This window comes from Myotis myotis, unplaced genomic scaffold (genome assembly GCF_014108235.1).
Source record: "Myotis myotis isolate mMyoMyo1 unplaced genomic scaffold, mMyoMyo1.p scaffold_m19_p_8, whole genome shotgun sequence".
Taxonomy (NCBI): domain Eukaryota; kingdom Metazoa; phylum Chordata; class Mammalia; order Chiroptera; family Vespertilionidae; genus Myotis; species Myotis myotis.
This window is the reverse complement of record NW_023416390.1, coordinates 54,494,433-54,519,818: the sequence shown is the minus strand read 5'-3', so window position 1 is coordinate 54,519,818 and position 25,386 is coordinate 54,494,433. Positions and strand designations below refer to the sequence as shown.

At 36.1% G+C, this 25,386-nt stretch overlaps 1 protein-coding gene across 9 annotated transcripts in view; it reads left to right on the top strand.

Moving 5' to 3' along the window:
* The window catches only part of TANK (TRAF family member associated NFKB activator), a 105,603-nt gene extending 82,048 nt beyond the window's left edge, over positions 1–23,555 (top strand). For all 9 annotated transcript variants that reach the window (XM_036318634.1, XM_036318631.1, XM_036318629.1 and 6 more), the window contains 4 exons: positions 12,312–12,388; positions 13,044–13,159; positions 18,835–19,415; positions 23,006–23,555. In XM_036318634.1, coding sequence (XP_036174527.1) covers positions 12,312–12,388; positions 13,044–13,159; positions 18,835–19,415; positions 23,006–23,176 — 945 coding nt within the window. In that variant the 3' untranslated portion in view covers positions 23,177–23,555. The remainder of the gene's footprint in view (positions 1–12,311; positions 12,389–13,043; positions 13,160–18,834; positions 19,416–23,005) is intronic.
* Positions 23,556–25,386: the final 1,831 nt, after the last annotated feature.

The following is a 25,386-nucleotide window of genomic DNA, read 5'->3' as shown; positions in this document are numbered from 1 at the left end:
GGAAGGGTATTTTTTTTTTTTTTAGTGCCCTTGACCGGAATCGAACCTGGGACCCTTCAGTCCGCAGGCCGATGCTCTATCCACTGAGCAAAACCAGTCAGGGCAAAGGGAAGGATATTTTAACAACCCTTTTAGAAATGTTAGATATTCTTCTTTGGTACAGCTCCAAAACTTGATAAATAGTAGTTTCTTAAGTGTTAACAGTAGTATAACAGCCGAAACTAACAAACTTTATTGCTATATTAAAAACCAGTGGCTTATCTTATACTTTGAATGTATCTTTTACCTATACATGATTTTGTAGCATCATGAATTTAGTCATTTGGAAAATACTGGTTCACTGAAGTATGTAAATCTCCCAAATATTGATTTATTGTAAGATATATTTAAAAATCCCATTTAACATCATTACTGATCTTATCAGAATAGTCTTTTAAATATTGGGCAGTTGTCAAGCTTATTGTAATGGGTACAAGTTTTCCATAATTTTAATTTTCACATGAAAACTTAAATTTTTTTATGGACAACAAATCTTCTCAGTTGTGTTTTTTGGGTTTTTTTAAGTCAGAGTCTAACTTCATTTGCTTTTCAGAAAATGTCTGCCTAACCGTAGCTTGCCTATCAGTCATTCTTTCAAGGAAAAATGGCATTCCATTAAAAAAAAAAAAAAAAGTGACTAGTTCATTTTGCAATGCAAACAGTTACACTAGGTGCTTTCCCCAAGAAAACCCTTGTGATTCACTGTGAAACAGAGGTCCTTGTGTATATTTCCAATTTTGTCACACAATATTGAAAAGAGGTTAACTGGGAAATAAAATTCAAGAAATCTTTATAGGCTCATCAAGGACATTGTCCAGTGAAACTGGCTTGTTTTCCTTTTTTTACTGAGAGTATGATATTGAAAAATACATACAATGACTACAATTTGGTACCATGGCATTGGCACCAGCAATTTTACCATCACTTTTGCATCATCAGTATAAATGTCAACACAGTAAAAAAAAAAAAAAAAAAAAAGCCCTGGCCGGTTTGGCTCAGTGGATAGAGCGCCGGCCTGCAGACTGAAGGGTCCCAGGTTCAATTCCTGTCAAGGGCATGTGCCTTGGTTGTGGGCACATCCCTGGTAGGGGGTGTGCAGGAGGCAGCTGATCGATGTTTCTCTCTCATCGATGTTTCTAACTCTCTATCCCTCTCCCTTCCTCTCTGTAAAAAATCAGTAAAATATATATTTTTTTAAAAAAAAGGCAAGTAACATCTAATGGTCTTGTGACAGTAGTTGACCCATGGGTTTTAGGGTCTACTAAAATCACTGACAAGCTAATAAGCCAGTTATTGCTTCCTGAATGCTGGAAGAAGACAAAAGACTCCTGGATCAGAGGAAAACATCTTTATTACTCATAGTACAGCACCGTGCAAGAGCATTTTATATTTGCATTGGTCTTGCCTGAGGGTGACCTGGTAGACTCACATGGATGCTAGGACATTGAAGGAGAGGAACATTGAGCTCGGGAAACTCACCATTTTATAACAAGCAGTAAAGCAGCCTGTTCATTATCCAAGAGGGAAACATACTTCATCCTTCCAAGTTTTTCCTTTACAAATGCAACCCTGGGCCCTAGCTGGTTTGGCTCAGTGGATAGAGCATCAGCCTGTGGACTAAAGGGCCCAGGTTCAATTCCGATCAAGAGGACATTGCCTGGGTTGGGGGGGGATGGGGGGGCGTGCAGGAGACAACCAATCAATGTTTTTCTCTCATCATTAATGTTTCTATCTCTCCCTCTTCCTTCCTCTCTGAAATCAATAAAAATATATTTTTTAAAAAAAATACAACCCTGAGAAATGTCCATGGTCTTGTATTCTTGCCATGCGCAGCAAAAATGTGCAGGGACACTCAGGACTCAAGCAGATTTTTTCTCCCAACAGTGGATCTCTTGAACTGATCTCAAGATCCATCCCACCCTCCCCCAGGGATTCTAGACCATATTTTGAGAACCACTGGTTTTACCAGATTGTAATTTCCTGTTAGATAAATTATGTTGTGCTTTTCTTACTAAGTTACTTGCTTTTCATCTACAGGAAATATGTCATGCTCTAAGAATACTCTAGCATTCCCTCAGGAACTCTTCTTTATGCATGGAGGTCATATTGCCTGCTCATCAGTCCTTCTCACATTTTTTGGATAAATAATTGCTTTACGTCTTTATACTTTAAATTGGGCGGGGAACGTCCACGCAAAATCATTTGGTCTGGCCCTGCCAAGGTATTAGGGGTGAGTTTATTAAATGTTGGACCAAATATGGCAGTCTAATTTTTAAGTTGATAATTCTGTATGGCCTGCAAATAATGTTATAAATATCCAAATGGCCCTTGGCAAAAACAGGTTCCCCATCTCTGCTTTAAATCACGACCCTGGTTACTTAGCTATACCTGCTACATTAAATCTAGAGAAAGCTCTGATTTTGACTCTAATCTGTTAAAAGAGTGTGGTACCTGATGCATTTCCAGAGATGTTCCACAAAACCCTAGACTTGTGAATTGTGAAATGCTGCATACTATGGACTCGGTGGTTGTTTTTAAAGGCACAGGATGTATTATAGGATCTAAAATCAATAGTAAGAAAATCAATTAGCTTCCTTTAACCACAGAATCTCTAGATAGCACTTTTCCCATTGTATTTAACAACTTCTTATTGGCTTTGTAGTCCCCTCTAAAATATTACTAGAATTTGGCAGGGGAGTGGAAGGGAAAGCTCACTAAATTTTCATTTGCACCTGATTTGTTATGCTCTCTGAAGTTCTCTGTTGCTTTTTTAATTGGTCTTGCTATGTTATGAGAGCTCACTTTTTCCCTGAAAGATTTTTTTTGCCAAAATGTATCTTTCCATGTACTTGATATTTTTCTCTAAGATATATACATAGATATATCCTACAATTCTAATAAAATTAAACTGCAAAATATATTCCAGGCATTCTGTATATCATTAACCTGTGATTATTTTTTTTCCCCTGATAAGTCCCTTTTGAAAAATCAAATAATTCCAAGATGGATATCTTGTTTTCTTTCTCCCATTTTGTTTATCAATGAGAGCATGATTTTTGTGTTTCAATTGAGGTTTCATCTAAGTAATTCCATATTGGATGGGTTTACATACTCTTATTTTTACTCCTAATTGCTCTCCACTATTTAACATTAAGGGCATCATGTTTCCCTGGAAGTTTCATCCACATAATGCTGCAGGGGGTTACTGACCTGTTCATATTCCCTGAAAGTATTATCTGGAATGTACTCTTGCTAGATGGCCAAATGGCCACAGTACATCTTGCTTTACTTCTTGCCTCTGCTGATTGAACATTATCACCACCTCCTCTTTTCCCGTGCTGGAACCCCAGATCCCCATTCCTATCCTTAGCTCTTGCTTCTCATGTTGTCCTGAGGATTAAGTGATAACATTTTTCTAAAGCTGAATCTAAAAACCCCTCCTACTTTTTTAACAAATGCCTATTTCTTTTTGACAAGAAGAAGATAGTAGATCTTGGTAGTTAGTTGTTTTTACTACCTTCTTGGCAAAATTAAAAATTGGTAACCCTTTGTCACACCCCCAGTCTTGTTTTGGATTTTACTATTCTAAGAAAGCCAGCCTCAGTTTCTTTAAGGTTTTATCTTGCCTTAAGATTTTTGATGCTAAGCAGGATGCCTTACATTAAAAAAGAGAAATGAAGATTAGAGGTGTGTACCAGATTTGAGGAAAAGGTGATTGTATTATGTGTTAACACAGTAGACAGCAGAACAAGTGAAACTGTATTGGATCAAAAGAGAATTGAAAGGGTGAGCCTAAAGATACAGACCTTAGGGATGAATACTCCATAGATTTGGTGTGAGAATGAATGATAAGAAGAGTGTATGATGAGGGAAAACAGTGTACACATGTCTGAACCTTAAAGGATGCACACATTTATGACCTGGAAAGAAGGACCAATGAAAATACTAAAAGTTTAGAAGAAAACCTAAATATTACACTGGTAACAAAAATAAATAAAGTTTCAAGGAGGAGGAGCTGCTCAGTAGTGTGAAATACTGTCGAATAAGCATTAAACAAAATAAGAGCTTTAGGAAAAGCTATTGGATTGGTGATTAAGTCATCTCATGAAAATCATGGTGAAATTCAAAAGAATTGAGGGATTTTTAAAAACTGAGTTTGGAAGTTCAACTTCTGTTATAAAGGAATGAGTACCAAACAAGCCTCTATAAATAACAGTAATAACTCTGTACAACATACAAAAAAATCAACTACCTGAGGACTTCGGAGACTGAACTTTGCACATTTTGGCAGGGAATCAAATGTAATGGCTCAGAGTAAATTCCTAGTTTTCTGTGGTTTTGTTCTAAGGGTGGCCTCAGTTGCAGTGGCTACAATTCCAATAGAAAGCCCACACTTATTTGGCTGGCAGAAGCAGGAAGCTGATGAGCCCAGAATAACCATGGTCACCATAGAGGGAGTGAAGACCCCCAGAGAGGAGAGAGCCAGAGAAGAAAACCTAAGTTTCTGTGTTTAAACTCAGCCCAAGTCTCTGGCTCTCTCCCAAACCCAGGGATATGTGTGGGGCAACCTGAAACTTAAAAGGACTGAACTGAGATATGAGCTGTTGCTCTTCAAAGGAGTGGCATTTTGAAGTCTGAGGCTGACCTACTTAATTGCCTGCAAAAATAAAAACATCAACATCCTCTGGCATCATGTAACATAATGTCTCCACAGCATAATATTAACAATGTTCAGGGTACAGTCCAAAATTATTCAACATATGGAGAGTCAAGATAATGTGACTAATTTTCAAGGGAACAGATACCAACCAGGAGATGATCCAGATACTGAAATGATCAGACAAGGATTTTAAATCAGCTACTTAAATATGCCCACTCTTCTATTAGGAGATAGGGAGGCAAGAAAGGGAGTTAAGGTTTTGAGAGGATAGATTTATCAGGAGGATATTCCATTGTCATGCTGTCAAATGGTTAACTTTTAATAAGTTTGAGAAATACTTAGGCTATACAATTTTGGTTAAGAAATTACTGCCAAATTGTCCCTGTCAGCAAGGGAACTGGTTTGGCAGAACTTGATAAATCTATCTAGGTTGTTTTTGGATGTAAATTTCTACTTGGACATTCTTGAGCACATAAAAAAAGGCCATACCGAAGAGTTGTTTTCATCCAGGCAATATTTAAACAGCAAAACTTGGCTTAGGACTACTCCTGAGTGAGGAATATGTTTGTTGTATGACAGACAGGTTTTAGAATCTTAAAATTATTCTACATCAGTTCAGTGTGTAAATGTTATCATTCAAATGTGTCTACCTCACCATGCTGATAATTATACCACTTTACTTCTCTAGTCGCCAAACCCCTGTGCCTGAGAAGTTAACAGCCTTGGTTCCAATTGCAGCTACTTCAGCTACTGTACCTGTAGATAAATTATTTTACCCTCCATGTACCTCCCTCTTCCCCCTCCCCAGGCAACAATCACCACACTTGTCCATGTCCCTCCATCCTCACCTACCCGCCCAATATTTCCCTCTCCCCCTCCCCCAGCCCCTGGCATCTGTCAGTCTGCTCTCTATGAATCTGTCTCTATTTTTCTTGTTAGTTCATTTTAAATCTAGTGTTTGGAGAAGGGATGAGAGAATTACGGGAAACCTTACTTTTTTTAATAGGTCATTTAATTTTCTATTTTGCACTAAAAGGTATTCCCACAATGAGCTATTTCTTCCCATTGAGAAAACAAGACATATGCAAAAGGAACCTAATAACAAGGTGAAAGACTCAAAGACAGATAGTGGGAAGGTATTAATCTCACTCTGCTTCAAATTAACTTCAATGAATTGAAATTATAGTAATTGTGGCAGTACTGGTAAAGAATGTTTATATTTTTTAAAAGAATTTTTTATTATAACATTGAATGATAGAGCTTTTGGGGGGATTTACATTAAACCAGAACCCCGTAACAAACTTGGAAGTAACTGGGGTATTTAATTTTATTTTTATATTGTTTATTTTCTTTCCACTTCCTTCAGGACTCTGGGATGGATCCCATTTGCCCTGGAATTGTTCCCAAACTGGCAGTAGGAGTGCCTAGCACTCTGCATCATGCAAAACAGACAAGGCTCCTAGAATTTGTGTCTTGCTTTGCTAGATTTTCAGTAATGTTAGCAAGGGTGGGAGAACCGTAGATTTCATATAGCCATACATTCTTATAAATACAATTTCTTTGCATTTTTAATTAACCTTTTGACCTCAAACTTTTTTTTACCATGCTTCTATATTTATTCTTATCAAATCTCTTTTTTTTCCTATTCCTATTTTCTACTTTAATCCCTTCCTTGTCTCATCCATTTTCTCACTTTCTCACTAATTCAACCATATTCAGTGCTTGACTTTAATCATAACATCCTTGTCTCAGTGTATCTAAAACTGGTAAATATATAAGAGTGAAGCAAAAGTCGGTTTACAGTTGTGAGTACATGGAACGGCTTATTTTTGTATTATTTATTAATTGTATTATTTTCCATATGAACAACTGTAAACCTTCTTTTGCCCCTTACTGTATTTTACCTCAGTTTCTCCTTTTAACATTTTATTCTTAGTGTAAAAAACTTTAAGTGATAAGTGAATCCTTATTTTCAGTTTCTTAGTTTACATTGTTCCAAGTAAGAGCATAGTTCTTTTTTTGTTTTAAAAGTATAATTCTGTTAAGCCTCATCCAGAAACAAAATCAAATACTGGCTACACTCAGGAAAATAAATATTCCTTTTGCGTGCAAGAATCTCAGAGTTTAAAAGCAATCTTTGATATGCACACTGGAATAAAAGTGACAGTCATCACTGTATTCAAATATGTATCATTGAAAACTTACCACCTATATTCAGTATTAGCCTTTAAAGTTTAGGTTTTTTTCATATGAGAGAAGATACTTCATATTAATGAGTTTAGGAAAATCGTCACACAAGTTTCATAACTCAATTCACTGACTCTAGTTGCTTAGAAAAAAATGTGATTCTGAATTTAAATTTTTCATTGCATTTCTTTTTTCCTCCAGCTTTAGGTATAATGAACAAAAATTGTATATATTTACAGTGTACATGATGTTTTGATACATATTCATTATGAAATGATTATTTTTTAAATATATTTTATTGATTTTTTACAGAGAGGAAGGGAGAGGGATAGAGAGTTAGAAACATCGATGAGAAACATCGATCAGCTGCCTCCTGCACACCCCCTACTGGGGATGTGCCCGCAACCAAGGTACATGCCCTTGACTGGAATCGAACCTGGGACCCTTCAGTCCGCAGGCCGACGCTCTATCCACTGAGCCAAACCAGTTAGGGCTATGAAATGATTATTACAATCAATCAAATATATTTGTCACTTCACATAGTTATCTTTTGTTTTTATTGCGGTGAAAACATTTAAGACTTAACTCTCTTGGCAAATTCAAGTAATACAATAGTAATATTAACTGTAGTTGCCATGCTATAGATTTGATCTTCAGAACTTATTTATCCCCTGAAACTGAAATTTTGTCCTCTTTGACTAAAATGTAACTGTTCACCCACTCCACAAACCCTCGCAACCACCATTCTATGTCTACTTCTAAGAATTCAACTTTTTAAATTCCACATACAAGTAAGATCATGCAGTATTTGTCTTTCTGTGCCTGGCTTATTTCTCATAGCATAATATCCTTCAGGTTCATCCATGTTGTCTCAAATAACATCTTTCTTTCTTTTTTTAAAGTTGATATATTCAGCCTTAAAATGTTCCTTTATATGTGTATGTGTATGATATCCTATTATATCTACATCTATATATAGGGATATACAGTATATACATATAGAGAGAGAGAGATAGAGAGACAGGTATATAGATATATAGATGTGATTTTCTTTATTCATTCATCTGCCAATAGACAATTAGATTGAACATCTTGCCTATTGTAAATCATTTCTGTTTTTCAAATCCCATATAATAAAAGGCTAATATGCAAACAACCAAACGGCGCAACGACTGGTTGCTATGATGCACACTGACCACCCGGGGACAGATGCTCAACACAGGCGCTGCCCCCTGGTGGTCAGTGTGCTACCACAGGGGGAGCGCCACTCAACCAGAAGCCAGGCTCACAGCTGGCGAGCATAGCAGCGGTGGCGGTAGCCTCTCCCACCTCCGCGGCAGTCGGACATCCCCCAAGGGCTCCCGGACTGCGAGAGGGCACAGGCTGGGCTGAGGGATGCCCCCCCCCGCCCCCCGCCCCCCCCCCCCACTCAGTGCACAAATTTCATGCACCGGGCCTCTGGTTGGTTTATAAATGGAATAAAATACTTGCACTTTTACTACCAAATATTTTAAAAGCAGGCATAGGGAAAATACACATTTCTTTCTTTGAGATATTGACATATACATTTGTGTGTGTGTGTGTGTTGTGTGTTATTGATTCGCGAGAGAGAGAGGAAGGGAGAGAGAAACAACAATTTGTTGTTCCTCTTATTTATGCATTCATTGGTTGATTCTTATATGTGCCCTGACCTGGGATTGAACCTGAAACCTTGGCGTATCAGGATGACACCCTAACCAACTGAGTTACTAGATGAGGAGATGTTGATATCTAACAGAACCTGGACTCCAGCACAAAAATATTTTCCATTGCCTTTGCATTAAGAATAAACCTGGCTTTGGCCTAATGAAATATTGGCCACTTCGCGTTTGTTTGTTTTTTTCTTTCTTCTTAAATATTATTGCTTATTCAAATAGCCCTTAAACGTATATTTTTTATATAATATCCATCAATGAGATGGGTAAGTTTATTTACCTATAATAAGCTTAAATTGATTTATATATACTAAACAAGTTCTCCCTATTCGCATAAAAGAAAATTTAAGGAATCATTTTACAATATCTTCCAACTCTTTCAAATGGGTTTAAAGTATGACGTGTAAAACTCTTATGTCAGTATTCATTCCACAAGTTCAGCATTTCCAAACTAGTACTTGGAACAGTTTATAATGTTAACTATTTTAAGTTTTAGTACCTCAAGACAAATTTATTTGTTGAATGATTTAATGTTTAAAATCTCCTAAAGCATAATGTTCAAAGTTCCCTTGCTTTCTTATTTGAAGTTGTAATGACTTCAACTTCCTGCAGTGCAGAGTCCATTTGGATAATATTGAGAGTAGAAAGGAAAATACAAGTTATTTCTTCTAATGTGTACTTCCTCTCTGGTATGCTCAACAAACGGAGAAATCTTCATTAAGATAATTTAGCATTGAAAAAAAATCCTAAGTTTCTGAAAAAGCGTTGGAGTTGCCATTGACTATACTAATCCTTTAAAAAAATAAATGATCATTTTCAGAAATTTGTGTCAATGGAAAATACTACATCCATTCTAGATTAACCCTGTATGTCTTTATTTTATTTTATTTTATTTTATTTTATTTTATTTTATTTTATTTTATTTTTTTAACGGAACTAACATGTCATAAGGTGCCTTTTAAAAAATTTTTCTTGGGGTGTTGGGGACCTAAAATTTTTACTTAATATATCAGCAGATTTATTTGGTGTCAATCATAAAAGGGGAAGTACATTGCTTAGAACAATCAAATTCTAAAGTATTGAACAATACTTTTCTTCAATAATAATAACAAAAATAATAGTAAGCATAGCTGTATTTCTAACCCCAAAGAAGAGCAAAAATTCCTCAGAGTGAGTCCTTCCTTATCCCCTGCCAGTACACCCAAGGTGTATTTTCCAGATAAATTCATCCACACCAGTAATCAAATCTAAACACAACAGGAATAAGTTGACAGTTATTTGAGAAGCCAAAGATTTATCATTCTTTTCCTACCTTTTCTTCCATCTTCTCCCCTTTTAAAGCTTCTTTAACATCAGAAGCAGTCATCCCTAGTTTATGTCAAAATCATCAGTAATTTGACAAATGAAATAGTCTTTATCACTTTCTGTAACTGCCTTCATTTATGGCTCAAATTACAGAGTACTTCTTTTTGGTTCCTAATGAAATAATTGTTTTTCATATCGAGAACCTAGAGTAGTAAATTTTAAAAAGAGATTAGATGTTCCATTGAATTTAATTACATATTTTATTATGATTTGTTTAACATTGTCAAATGTTTCTATTCTCTTAATATTACTTCAGATTTTGTTGATATGGATTTAATATAATCTTTTCAAAGTTTAGCATCCTGAATGGTTGGCATGTGACCTTTCTTCCTAATCCACACTAAAAGGCATTGCACGCTCTAATTGCACATAGCACTAAAGAAAAACTTTGTCTGCCACTTTCAAAAACAAACTGTGAATGTGAAAATGTTTTCTGAGTGACTGTTTTATAAGCTCAGTAAAGCAATTTTAATCCAGAAGAAAACATGCCCTAAATGTTTGTCAGACAAAAAGTATGCAGCAGGAAATGTTCTTTATTTTACCCCAATCTGACTAGATATATATAAAATCACAAATTGGGTTGCCAAGATTTTATTTTACTAATTACCAAAGTAATACCCTACTTTAGAAATGTTAAGCAAGCATTGGTATTTAGAAATGTTTATTAGAAAAGCTGGGAAATATCTATATATATTAAAGCCCAGCAACCAAGCAGCAGAACGACCAGAACAACTGGTTGACCAATCGCTATGACGTGCACTGACCACCAGGGGGCAGACGCTCAATGCAGGAGCTGCCCCCTGGTGGTCAGTGTGCTCCCACAGTGGGTGCGCCACTCTGCTGACCGAGATGAGCAGCTACTCCCGCAGAGGGAGCAGCCGCAAGTGGGCCCAGGGGGAGGCCGAGTCTCTTCCCCTATCAAATACCTGAGACAGTCCGGACTCTGGCCTGACCCCACCAGCTGATGGAGGCCCTCTAAGGTGTGTTCTAGAAAGAGCACGGGGAGCTGGCATAGGCGGATGGCAAGTGGGGACGTGACTGTGGACCCCCGGGGAGGCTGTCCTGATGGCTGAGGATCCTGAAGCATGGCTGCCCAGAACATCCCCAATGGTGTCACCACCTGGCATCACACGTCAAGGGCATTCACCGAGTGGCTTTGGGGTGCAGAGCTCTCTTGCCAGGTACCTCCAGGACATAGAACATACCTTTACCAAAGACATTACCCTGAAATACCAGCTCAGACTAATTTCCTCATTCAGCAGCCACTCAGAGGGTGGGTCCACCGTCGCTCAGCTGACCGGAATAAGCAGCGCTCCCACAGCAGGTGGGTCCCTGCAGGCCACGCCCCCCACCAGTGCATCCATGCACTGGGCCTCTAGTATATTATAAAAAGCAGGAAAAGTAGAATAATAAACTGAAATAAATTGGAGAAGATATTAATTTTAAGAAAAACAAGAATCTAGTCTTTTTCTTAAAGAATAAATGAGACTCCTATGAAATTGAAAGAACTTTTTGAAAAGCAAGATTACAGGGAGATATACTCAGATGATAAGAAACAGTAAGGTAAAATCACATAAAAGCTACGATAACCTTAACTGAATAAAATCTTAAAAGTCACTAAAAATAAAAGTCCACTGGTTTGAACTTAAATTTAAGTCCTTAACCGTTTTGACTGAATTATAATTGTATGATACTAGTACTTCTTCACATCTTGGAACTTGTCAACTTATAGCTTTATAAGGTACACAAAGTTTTTTAGGTATGATAGAATTTTTTTTTTAATCTAAACCATACAATACATTATATCACATTTTTCAATATTGACTTTTAAATGTCAGAATAAATGTAATACCAGTGTAAGCCACAGGGTGGGAGTGAAAGGCAAGAACTTGTGTTAAAGAAGCTTAAATACATAAATTGCACTATCTTTAAAATGCTTGTTAAATGCTAAGGAGCTGTTGCTTGGTTTCTTCCTCTAATACAGCTGCATTCCCCAGCAAAGAAAAGAAGTGTACACACACACACACACACACACATTTTCTCCCCTAAACTTTCGGTCATTTCAGGTGCTACTAGTGATCAGAGTAGCAATTTTGATCAATAGGTGGGTCTGAGGAAATTTCTTGAATTATCAGTATTGGAAATAATAATTGAACAGAAATACTTTGTCCTCATCCTATTTTTCTGCCTTTGTTTTCCTTTTCCTCATATTTTCATTTAAAGGGGAAAAAATCTTATTATATATCTGTAAGCTACCTAAACTTATTTTTCAATGAGGAATTTAAATTTTCCATTGTGTTTTTTGTTAACCCATTCTTATTGAGTTTAGAAGCAATTTAAAGTGTTAATTATTTTGTATCTCTAAGGAAAGAAGACAAGAGGTTTCTTCTCCTAGAAAAGAAACTTCACCAAGGAGTTTTGACAGTCCTGTATTCCATGAAAGGTAGTTCTATATCTTTTTTTTTTGCCAACTCTAAAAATTACAAATGTTGAAATATATTCTTACTTACATATTTTGTAAATATTAGCAGTTGTAAGAAAATAGCAGCCTCTTAGAACTAGAAGAGACTAATCCAAGGCTGCTCAATGTGAAAATAACCTAAATAAGTTATACAGTTTATAGCAGAGGTGAATCCAAAAATTGAATTTTCTAAAGCACTAATATTTTATATTAAGGATTTCTCGACCAACTATTACGGCCACATTGTTTTATACAGTGGCTCTTAATGTGAACTTTATCAAAGTGAGGAATATTTAATTTTCTTCTACTTAAGAAGCTTACAGAGAACAAAAGTTAATACATTGATATCTCTAATGTGCGAATGAGACAGCATAGGTGTGATTTATGAATAAGTACATACGTTAGTCTGCCCTACGTTTATGTATTAGAACTTTTCATTTTTCACTTACTTTGTGCCTGGCTCTCCAAACATTAGAATTGTTTTGGGGGATATTTTCTAGGAATTGAAACATTTTTTTAACTTTAACTTTTCAGTAATTATTTTATGATACATAAATATGTGCTATATAACTTTAATTATGATTAAAGAATATTTGAAGAAATATCCTTAAATTTTTAAATATTGATTTATTTTTAGGAGTTACATAGAGAAGACTTTCTGGGATCTGAAAGAAGAATTTCGTAGAATATGCATGCTAGCAAAAGCTCAAAAAGACCACTTAAGCAAACTTAATGTCTCAGCCACTGCAGCTGGTAAGGTTTGACTTAATGTAATATTAGTATTATTGATAATAATTTTATTGGTTGACATTTCTTTTTTATTATGGGAATATTTTAAGTGCTCTTTACATTTTGTAATGTATAATTTTATGTAATTTCTTGGCTCTTTCCCTCTTTATTGTGTGTGATACATATAGTAGATTAAATTGAATGACACAATTACTAATCATCTTAATGAGAAGTTTCACCTTGGAAAAAGTACAAAATACAGGATATATCTCTAATAGTTTTTAGTTGCCTTTCTGGGGTCTTATAAAACATTAATTCATATGTTAGTAAGCAATTTTATAGCTACACTAACATACATGAGCTGAGTTACATTATAACATCAGCTTTGTTTTTAACTTCTGTCTGAAAGTTAATTGAACACTATAGATAGATGCTTGTAATTTGGTTTGAGAAATAAACATTACACATTTTGTGAGGCCAGTTCTGTTGGAGGCACAAAGTACAAACTTAGTATTAAAAATAACTTAAAAGGAACATCTGTTCTACACATGTTGCAGTGTTTTTTTTAAAAGCTCCACCCTTTCCTAAAACCTCAGACTGCTTTCCTGGTGTTTGCATCAGTAGTTCATATGAATAGCAGAATTCTGGGGATTGAACCTGGCTACCACGCCCTTATGAAAACAAAAGGAAGGTAAACTGATCAGTTATGATAAATTCTCCTTTACCCTTGTGATTTGAGATATTCTATATGCAATTCCCAAGAGATGTGATTTACAGTTTTCACTCTGAAAGATGTTGCAGCAGTGCTGACTAACACCCCTTTAATTAAAGATCACTTTCCATTTCTTATAGCTCTTATATCTAGGCTATTTAAAAATTATTCTGTAGTATGAATTCACTTTTTGCTTACTACTGCCATTTTATTTTCAGAAAAAGAACACCATGTTGTGTTGGAAAAACAAAACAATCTTTGTAGATAGACATAATGTATTGCTTCTCTTCTCTTCCTCTTACCTCTCCAAAGTAATTTTTCCATCTTAATTTTTGTCATGTTTATCAGAGATTGATTGATCTGTGCCAACTAAAAACACGAGGTACTTAGGAAGCGAAAGAATTATTTTTACTTAAAATATACTAGCTATAGAGAAGTAGTACCTGGAATTCATAAACATGCTTTTTTGAACATTAACATCTTATCAAAACATCGAAATGGTGAAATATTCGTTGGCCTTACCACATTATCCATGGCTTAATACTTTGACCATTTCTAAATTGCACAGGTCTAAATCTAGTATGTATCTGTCAACTAGAACACTGAGTATTTAACTTCAATTTCTTCCCCATTAAAGCTGCTTCCTAACATTATTCTTATGCTTTATATTAACTATCACAAAAAGTAAATATAACACTATTCTTGAAATGTTTTAAATCTGCTGTGCCACAGATTCCACTGAAGTTTTGCTGGATCCAAACAGAAACCAAAATATCAAATATTAGGCTGTTGACAGTAGTAGATCAAAAGAGAAAAGAAAAAAAAAATGTTTTGGAAAAAGATGTCTAGGCATGTTTTTCAAGGATAAAACACTACTTTGAAAAAGTATAAAGGAACTATTTCAAATGTGATTTGCATAATACATCTGAAAAAAGTACATTTAATGTTATTGTCCTTGTGTTTCTTTTGTTAACATTTGATTTTTACTTTTAAATAAACATAATTCGTGGAAATTGCTGTTAGTAGACTTGTATGTTTCCCTTTTATTACTTTCGTTTTCCATTTCATCCACATATGGCAATAGCCTTGAGAAGGAATAAAGATAAAAATGTATATTTAAGCAAATATAGCTTCAAAAAAAGCACTATTTGGAGGAAGGGAGGGTTCTATTTCAGTGGAGATCGGGGCAAAAGAATAATTGGATTAGAGTGTCACAACCATCAGATTTTTTTATTTTGTCGATATACAAGTTAAACTGTAAAGTAGTCTCAGTGGATAGCCAATACTTTAAAATTTTAAAAATCTAAAAATATTTCTCATTTTATATTTTTTCCCCTGCAAAAAATAAGTTTTCTTGAAGTAAACAAAATAGAAAAGCAATTTACTCACCTGATCATGTTTCTCAGTACACTGTTAGGGCTTTTGTGTACCTCATTTGAATGTTAAGTTTTCTAAACTTGGATTTCTAGAAGCCTTAAAAATCATACGTTTAAATTTTTTTAATTGACTTCAGAGAGAAAAAGAGAAGGAGAAAGAGGTAGGAACATCAATGATGAGAGAGAATCATTGATCAGCTGCCTCCTGCATGCCCACACTGGGGATCGAGCCTGCAACCTGGGCATGTGCCCTGACCGGGAATTGAACCATGACCTCCTAGTTCATAGGTCAATACTCAACCACTGAGCCATGCCGGCTGGGCTAAAAAAGTTGTTTTTTGGTAGAAAGTAACTTTCATTGCTTGAGCAGATTAATTGAGAAGATTTTTTAAAATATATTTTTATTGATTTCAGAGAGGAAGGGAGAGGGAGAGAGAGATAGAAACATCAATGATGAGAGAGAATCATTGATTGGCGGCCTCCTGCACACCAGTTGGGATTGAGCCCGCAACCCAGGCACGTGCCTTTGACCAGAATCGTACCTGGGACCCTTCAGTCCGCAGTCGGACACTCTATCCACTGAGCCAAACCAGCTAGGGCCAGAAGATTTTTTTTTTTATGTGACTGATCTATGCCAGGTAGTTATGCTGAAAGAAATATCTGCTTTAATACACCTGTTTGGGTTTTTCATGTTTTGTTCACAGGGAGGATCAGAAAAGAAATTCATAGAACATTTCTGTCATTTTATGGACTCCTCTGTGTATAGAAACCGACATGTTCAACTTAGCATAATGGTACAGAGCACAGGCTCTAGAATTAGGTTGCCTGGGTCCCAGTGCCAGATCTACCACTCATCCATTAGCCAAGTGCCTTGGAATTACCTCTCCATGCATGCCTCCTTTCCTCATTTGTAAAGTGGGGATAATAAAGTATCTATCACGTGAATATTTTGAAAATTAAATGAAATTGTGTATATACAATGATTATAATAGTGCATAGCACATAGAAGCACTATTAATGTTGGCATTATCAGCAGCAGCAGACTCTTCTTGTAACAGTCATTTCGATAAGTGTTTCTTCCTTCTCAGGTGATACAGAATTTGGGTGCCTCAACTGTTGGTTTTCCTAATTTGTTATTTACAATTAGCAAGTATAATCTACAAAGAAAGTACTGTTTCCTAGAATTTCTTGCCACTCTTAAATCTACTACTAGGAAAACGACTACTTGAGAGTTAATGGATTTTAAGAACTTCAGCAGACAAAGAAATCTCGCTAAACAATTAAGCTTGATCTCAATTACTGTACCACTCCTAGGCCAGATTATCTAGCAAATGTAGATTCTTATACCTAGCTCTGAGGGGAGGAGAATACAGATTCATTCAGACTGCATTTATTGAGGGCATACTGTGTGCCGGGCACTGGGCACGGTACTGGGAATAAGTGGGAAACAAAAGATAGTTTAGAACCTTAAGAAACCACTTTAAGCATACCTTTAAGAAAGTTATGCTTATCGGTACAATGCAGAGTGTTTAGTCTGCAGAGCACCCAAGTCATGCGTAAACCAGTCTTGGGAAGCCAGACGAGCCATCCAGATAAATTAATATTTAAGCCCAGGAATAAAGAGCAAGTAAGAGTTAGACAAAGGGTAGTGGGATGGGACACCAGGTAGTCTGCACAGCATGTGCAAAAACCACAAAAAAAGAGAGCATATCTATTTTGGAGCACTATACCGATGTTCATTATAGCCAGAGTAAGATGTGAGACAGGTATAGTGAATATGAGAGAATGGAGAGTTAACTAGGGGCTGAGGGCCATGGAGAGCCATGAAAAGGTTTTATTAGGAAGGTAACAGGACCAGATTTGCACTTTAGAAAAATTAAGGCAGTAGGGAATGGGGAGATGTAGAGAATGGATTAAATATGAGATAAATTTAGAGGCAAGGGAGCAGTTCAAAGGCTACTATAATAATCTAACAAGAGAAGGTGGTTTGTACTAAAAAATATAGAAGGTATATAAAAGAGGGACCAAACAGTTGGATTATTGGAATGCAACTTGGTATGAGACTGCAAAGACCCTAGAGGAAGGGAAGGAACTGACTTTTCTTAAGTATCTACTAACCTGAACAGATACTGTGCAAGGTGCTTTGTACAACTGTCTGCTTAAATCGGCATCCAAAATTGGTCAATTTTCCATTCATGAGTGTACAACTTCATTGATATTTACATTGTTAAAGTGATAATCATTTTTAATTTTTATTGTTTGCCCATTTAATGAAAATACATTATCAACTTCCAACCTCACTGCCTTCTTGAAGTAACATTGTAGAGCATAACTGAGCCTTTTCTAATGTCTCAGGATCATCAACATGGAAAGTGCTTTGATCATTGTTTTTTTGTTTGGGGTTGTTTGTTTGTTTGTTTTTTCCTTGAGAAATGTAGCCCCTCCTGGGGCTAAGTGTTTTCAACAAGAGTAGTGTTTTCTGAGTTCTTATATCTGCTTTTTTTTTCTTGTCTCCTCTCCTGCCTTCAGCTCTTGTTGACAAGTATATCTGCCTTCAACAACTATATGCATACATTTTAATATGCTGCTTCTAACCAGCTATGAGCTAGGGACACATCATTAAGCTTGTTAGAATAAATCTAAAATGAGAATAAGAGCAAAACTCATATATCTGTGGAGCTTGAGGCTCTAATTCTGACTCCTGAGAAGTTCCATTTACTTACTTTTTTAGCTCTGCCTATGTCCTAGAGAGCTGAATTTGTTGGACAAGTGACTTCTAGATAAATGAGCTACAGAGGCCCTGGTATCTATCTACCTGATATCTACCTGTTATCTGCAGAGGCCTTTTTTGTTTAATCTATAAGATGAGCTTTTATATATTCATATATAATTTACTAAACATGCATTCCAAAACTTCATCCTTCTTTTACCTCTACTCTCTTCTTTCTCCCCAACCCCCACCTCCTCCTCCACCACTCTCTCACATAGATTATTGAGAGTAGACAGCGGCTACATAGATTGGTGATATACTGTCACACAGTGATATTAGGGGAAATGAATGACCTTTAAAATTTTTGCTAATTTTTGCTATATGCTAATTCATATAGGTTTTTAATCTGTAATAAATATGTGTGTGTACGTGTGTGTGTGTGTGTGTGTGTGTGTGTGTGTGTGTGTGTGTGTGTAATCTCATAAGGATTTTCCCTTTTAACAAGGTATTTCAAGGTATTTGTCTAATAAGCAAGCTCACAGTTGCAGCTTCTCTTCCTGACAAAATTTTAAATGTATACATTACAAGCAAACGGTTTTGGGTTTTTTTAAGTGTAGAAGAGTAGAACTGTGAACAAGATGCAAAGTTTACAGCAAAAGACCTGGGGGGGAAAATACAAAGCAGTTAAACTGCAGCTAATAAGCATGTTCCAGTTCACCCACCAGAGAATGCTAATATTTCCGTGTAAGACAGTAGCAAATGTAAAAAATCACAGTTGTCTTCAGTTCCTATAAAAACCAATAGAAAAAAATAATGCTCATCTGTCCAAGGCTAATGGAATTCAGACTGTGAAGAATGATTGGTATATGACTGTTTTCCTTGTGTGTTCTTTTCTCTGCAGGAACACAGTGCTCGGTGCCTATACAATGTACGGATAAAGCAGATAAACAAGAAGCGCTGTTTGAGCCTCAGGCTAACGATGATATAAATAGAAGTGCATCCTGCATCACATCTGTCACACCAAGAGGACTGGGCCAAGATGAAGAGGACACCTCTTTTGAATCACTTTCTAAATTCAATGTCAAGTTTCCACCGATGGACAGTGACTCTACTTTCTTGCATAGCACTTCAGAAAGACCCAACGTCCTTGGTCCTGCTGCATCTGAGGCTGTGTGCCAAGATAAATTCAATATAGATATCAGAGACGACCTGGGAAACTTTGTTAAAACAGAAGAAACTTTATTTGAAATTCAGAGAATTGACCCCATAGCCTCAGCTATACAAAACCTTAAAACAACTGACAATACAGAAGCCTCAAATCTTGTAAACACTTGTATCAGGACCACTCTGGATAGAGCTCCGTGTTTGCCACCTGGAGACCATAATGCATTGTATGTAAATACATTACCACTTGAGGACCTGTCTCATACACCTTTTCCTTCACTTGATTCCCCAGGAAAAGCTGTCCGAGGACCACAGCAGGTAACTGTTTTACATTAACAAGTATATTATGTGTGGACACACATTTTGCCAAACAGGCACAGATATACATCTCTTTCAGATTATTGGACATCCTTTTAAACTAATGACTAGCCAATTTAAGCTCCCAATAAAAGATCCAAGCTCTCTAATAAATGACATGAAATTATAAAGGATGAATATGGGAAAGCTCTATTATAAAGTACCTTAATTAAAACTTACGACATGTTTTAAAATATACATAAGCCTTATCCATATCTAGCACGTGTCACTTTCTTAGTCCCTTTACAGAGCTCTCACTCAGCATCAGTGTTATAATGGGATTCTTTTTTAAATTTCATACTGTGAAACAAGTGGCATTTCTCTATTTAACAGTTTGTATAGATCATACTCATCTTTACAAGAATCTGTGATGTAGCATAAGGAAATAATTGCATTGTATATTCCCATTTATCAAAATAAGTAATCTGTCTTTCAACTAATAATCCTATTACATTATCATTTATACAGTACATAGATTTGTACAGTTCAGTTTTGGTTTCTAATCTGGCACTGAACATGCAGCCTAACATATTTTTAATAGTCTCTGCATATATATTATTTTAATTAAATACTTTAATGTTCCTAAAACGTGCAGACTTCTTAATGCCCCCCAATCCACTCCTACCATCCTTTTTATTCAGGTACTATCACAGGATAATTTTTTTTAGTTTTAAAAAAAAAGCTTTTAATGCCTGAAGGCAAATGAAAATATATAATTATTAAAATAAACAGACACTCATGAAAATACAGATTGGTGTAAATGTCTATGTAACTTGCAGACATTTGTTTGATTTCTCTCTGTCTTAAACAACTTGATGAATGCCCTTTGGCTTTGTAAGTCCTCAGATAGGCTGTAGACTTTTAAATCAGCATACATAGGATGCAGTAGCCACACTGTGGCACAGTTTAGTAGTGAGGAAAACTAGGCATCTCCGACAATAAACTTAAATTACAAACTCACTTATATTCTACTTTGTACCTTATTTCACATCAGAGTCTTAGTGATAAGTTACTACTAAATGAAGCAAATTAAGCAATTTCATTTACTGCAAGTAGAATTCCTGTGGAGCTGTGAAATGCATCAGTTCTAATGCTTGTTACTTTTTTCTCCATTATATTTCTTGCTTGTCCTTTTACTAGTTAGTTAGCCTGTGCATTCATGTTTCAGTAGATGGCACCCTGCATTGTGCATTTGCTTTCTATGATAGAGCAGGGAAACAGCTGCTATGTGATTACAACTTGATGGAAAAGTATTCAGCTTAAAAAATTCAGGAGAATTGGTGTTGAGCTGTCACAAGACATGGGGCATAAGGTTAGATAATTGATATTTTGGCAGGAAAGGCAAAATTAGTTTGATTTGAAAGCCATGTTACAGTTTAGGATTGAAAAACTATTTCTTAAGATGGGTTTTTAAAAATATTTTTCTATTTTATTTGTATTAATAAAGCTAGTATGGTAAATAGAAAATTTGAGTTGAAATAACAGGAGCAAAATTGTGGTTACATCTTTCAGATTTTTACTTTTTATCAATCATTACTACTGAACACTTTTTTTATACGTTCGGCTATTATTAGAAAATCTAAAATATAACTTGCTTATTTTTGCTCTTTGTGACTTTCTTTTCTTCCTACTTTTGCTGAGTCAGTCATTGGGACCCCATCTAAATTCTATGAGGAGATCAAAAATTAATAGCTCCTTATCCAAAGAAAGATAAATATGGACTTTGAAGATAAATTGCAGTAGAAGATTGGCTCACCAAATTTAGAAGCCAAATTGCTTCTAAGTCTATTTCTTAGTATTTTATAGATCTTAATAATTATTTTAGCATACCTTTTTTATTTATATCTAAATCAATTTCCCCTTAAGGTGGTAGGTAGTAATCAGTTGTACTTTTTGTTTAAACTGCAAGCAGTAAAATTTAAATCTAGCTAACTAGACATTTGCTTATATACTCAAAATGATTACTGCTTCTTTATCATGAAGAAAGGTTTTTTCAAAAATTCTTTCAAAATGTATGTTTCAGATATTACTGTTTTATGTAATAAAATTACCACTTCTCACAAAAGGAATTGAGTCAGTGTTATTATTAGCCCTCCATACTAATATCTAAATGTTTCAACTAGTGATACATATAGTGTTTTTGTAAATGATTGGCTAACTAGAATGAAAGAGATTGATTGAGGGAATGAAAACTAACACTGTATTAGATGTTGAACTAGGCTATTACTTTAAAAACATATTAGTAATAGGAACACAAAGGGGTCTCTTTAAATTGACTTTTTGAGGTGATTTTCCTCAAACTATCAGCATTTAGCTATGTCAAGGTAATTCATCTATGCAAGGTAAGAAAGCAAGTTTAAAAAATAATTTGGCTTGCAACACTTTAGAAAAATAAGATAGTCCAATCAACAAGTATTTATTGCATACCTCCTATGGAGCTAAAAGGCTTTTCCTTGCCCTTCTCGTATTATTTTTTTTTAACTAATAAATTCAGTTATTTAAGGGTATTTATATGCTGCTTATAGTTTTGTTGAATTACAATTTTCTATAATTCTATAATTAGGTAACTGTTAACAGATTTTACTTCATTCAGCCACTAAAAGGAATAAAGAAGGCCAGACTATGCACTATGTAACAGGAGCAAAATAAGAAAGAATAAATCAGGTGTTAGATTTTGTTGAATGATTAATTTAAATGTTTGTGGTGTGTTTTCTTTTAATATATATATTTTTTATTTCAGAGAGAAAGGGAAAGGGGGAGGGAGGGAAGGAGGGAGGGAGAAAGAGAGAGAGAGAGAAACACCAATGATGAGAGAGAATCATTGATTGGCTGCCTCCACGCCCCCCATCGGGGATTGACCCCCACAACCAAGGCATGTGCCCTTGACTGGAATTGAATCTGGGACCCTTCAGTCCGCAGGCCGACACTCTATCCACTGAGCCAAACCAGTTAGGGCTAAATGTTTGTGATTTTAAAAAACACACACAAATAATCAATGGAATTTGTCTGGTAGTTTCAAAGAAAAAAAAACTTTTCAAAAATCAAAAAAACATTTGCATATGATTTACTCATTATATATTTGTTTATAAGTAGTGAAATTTGAATTTCTCTTCATCACAATGCATGTATATATACATATTATGTCTAGTGGACTATGTATTAATAAAGGCCCTATAATTTAAGGTTTCTATTGTAAAATAGAAAAGGTAGAATTTAATTTTTAAGGTCTCAATTATTGACTGTTGTTCTAAAACTACTGCCTTTGTGGTACTGGTATTAAAATATGCTGGTGCTAAAGTTGGAAAATTTTTAAATATGTGAAGACAAAGTACATGGAAGTGTATTTAAGTGATTTTTAATCACAGTTTAGTTGTACCCCTTATGAAAAAGAGAATATAGTCTCACGCTAACTCTATGGAAAGGTAATTTGCTTTCATATTAGGGATTTCATATATATGCACATAACCCATTCAAACTATTTGAATTTGAAATTCAATGAAAATTGATTTTAAGTACAAATAACAGGAAATGTTTTTCTTTGTTTCCTGCAGCCTGTTTGGAAGCCCTTTCCTAATCAAGACAGTGACTTATCATCGGTACTAAGTCGCACAGGCTCAGAACTGCATATACCTCGAGTATGTGAATTCTGTCACGAAGTTCTCCCACCATCCATTACTTCCATGGGGGATTTCCTCCGGCATCTTAATTCACACTTTAATTGAGGAGACTTAAGACGCATTTGAAAACAGACATGTCACTGTTCTATGTGATGATTTGGGATTTGTAATACTGTAGATACTTGATTGCAAAGTTAGTTCAAGATCATTTATTGAAAAATCACAGATATTTGAATTTTCTCTAAACTTATATTGTAACCCTCCTTTATTATCTTTTAAAAGATCAAATTGCAATTGATTGTGTTCATGTTTACAGTGTTTATTACCATAATTCACAATTATGTATGTGACTTAACAGAATTGTATGACCATAATTTATGTTTGTTTCAACTATCTAAGCTTAGTGCTTGGAATCCTAGCTATATCTATTGAATTTGGTGATGTCAAATGTTTCATTTGTTTTCATTAAAATTTTTAAATTATTTATGCTCTACGTGATATGCTTTTTTAATAAACCTATAATAGAGAATAGCAGACAACATGAGCATCTAAATACAAAACCTAAGACATTTGTTGCCCAGTGATAAAATCACCAGTAAAACAATTTAAACACTTTAGTTTTTTTTTTAAATAATATACTTGGTTTTAATTTTCCTGTGTAGCTACATGATGAAATGAATTAAGTATTTAAAGAGCTACTTATATTGTGATCATCAATGTGTTCTTTGTTCCTGAGTAAAAAAATGTAAAGGAAAAAACACACATTTTTGGGAAGTTTATAAAATGCATATTTTATTTCCAGTAACTTGATAGAAGAGTGATACCAGGTTAGGTGATATTTTATTACAACTAGTAGCTCACTTTTAATTTTTTAATTATTTTTCACACTAACTAAAGAAACATACTTGCATTTAATGGAAGCAAATCTAAAACTATATCCATATTTATTTATATTAGTAATATTCACATTCTTGTTGATAAATTTGTTACTCATTGTTAGCAGCCTGGTTGATGGCCACTGGGAGACATTGAGAAGATACCAGTTCAGAAGGCTGCAAAATGTTTAAAATTTCCTTCCCTGTAATTCTTTTAGGTTTCTCTTCCCTCCCTCCCCCACCCCCAATTTTTTTAAATGGTTGAGGCATGACTTACATTTTATGAAGTAAACATTGATTTGCAACTCTCAAAACAGAAATTTAAGCCTTCTTTGGAACATGTGTTTGGAAAAGCTGGAGGGTTTAGGATGAGGAAATTGGAGCAGGCCCCTGTGCCACAGTGAAGAGCCTTAACTTGAGGAAGGATGAGAGCAGTGCCTCAACCTCTCAGGGTGCCAAGCACATCACACTGACATCTTCCTCACCCAGGTGACATAGTGGTGATTAGGTATTCACTGTGAAGGTGTCTGCGGCATGTACATCTTTCTTTCATTGCCACTGGGTCTGAATGGAAATGCCTAGACAATTATCCCAGGCTCTCCCCTCCCCCCCCAACCTCCACCCACCCAGCCTCCCCTCTCACTTCTCCCACCCCATACACACACACAAAATTAAAAATAAAAACACTCCAGTGAGTACCAGCCAGAATATACCACTGTACCTATCGCGAAAGGGGATGCTTTTTCTTTCTCCTTTTCTGAAAGAGGAAAAGCCCCTCTCACACAGTTGACATCTACTAGACTACTGACAACCCAAAGAAATTACAGCCCAGAAAGTGACTCCAATGACAGTGTATCGCTGACCCCGCTTCCCTCTTTTCCCACATCACCACGTGTGCAGGAAGCGCGGGGAACCCTTGTTTTCTTTTGGGTCCTGGGACTACCGGCTTCTGCGGGACAAAGCCCTCTCGGGCCCCGCGGGAGGCAGCCTGGAGGGCAGGCTCCTTCCTGCGCGGCAGGGGCGGCTGGCGGCCGCGGAAGGTGGAGTGGGCACCCTCCCGGCCTCTCCCTCTGTCTCTGAGGACTGAGTCGTGCAGGGGCTGCATCTTGACATCTGCTAAGCGTGGCCGGGTAAGAACAGCTCCCAGGTAAAAAAGCTGCACACGCGAAACGCTGAGTCTGAAAAAAACACCCCCGCCGAGGCGAGGCAGTTGTGAGCGGGATGCCTGAGAAGTGGGAGGTGAATGTCCTCGGGAGGGCCCCCCGGCGCCGCGCTCCCCGGAGGCTGAGGCTGCTGCCAGCGGGGACATCTGCTTTCCTACACTCGCGCCTGGCTCACCCCGCCCCCTCAGCCCGGGTTGCGTGGTTATTTTACCAACACGGGGGGAGGGAGAGCTCGGGGAGGTAGAAAGGGGGTGGGTGGAAGCTCGGGAGATGTTCT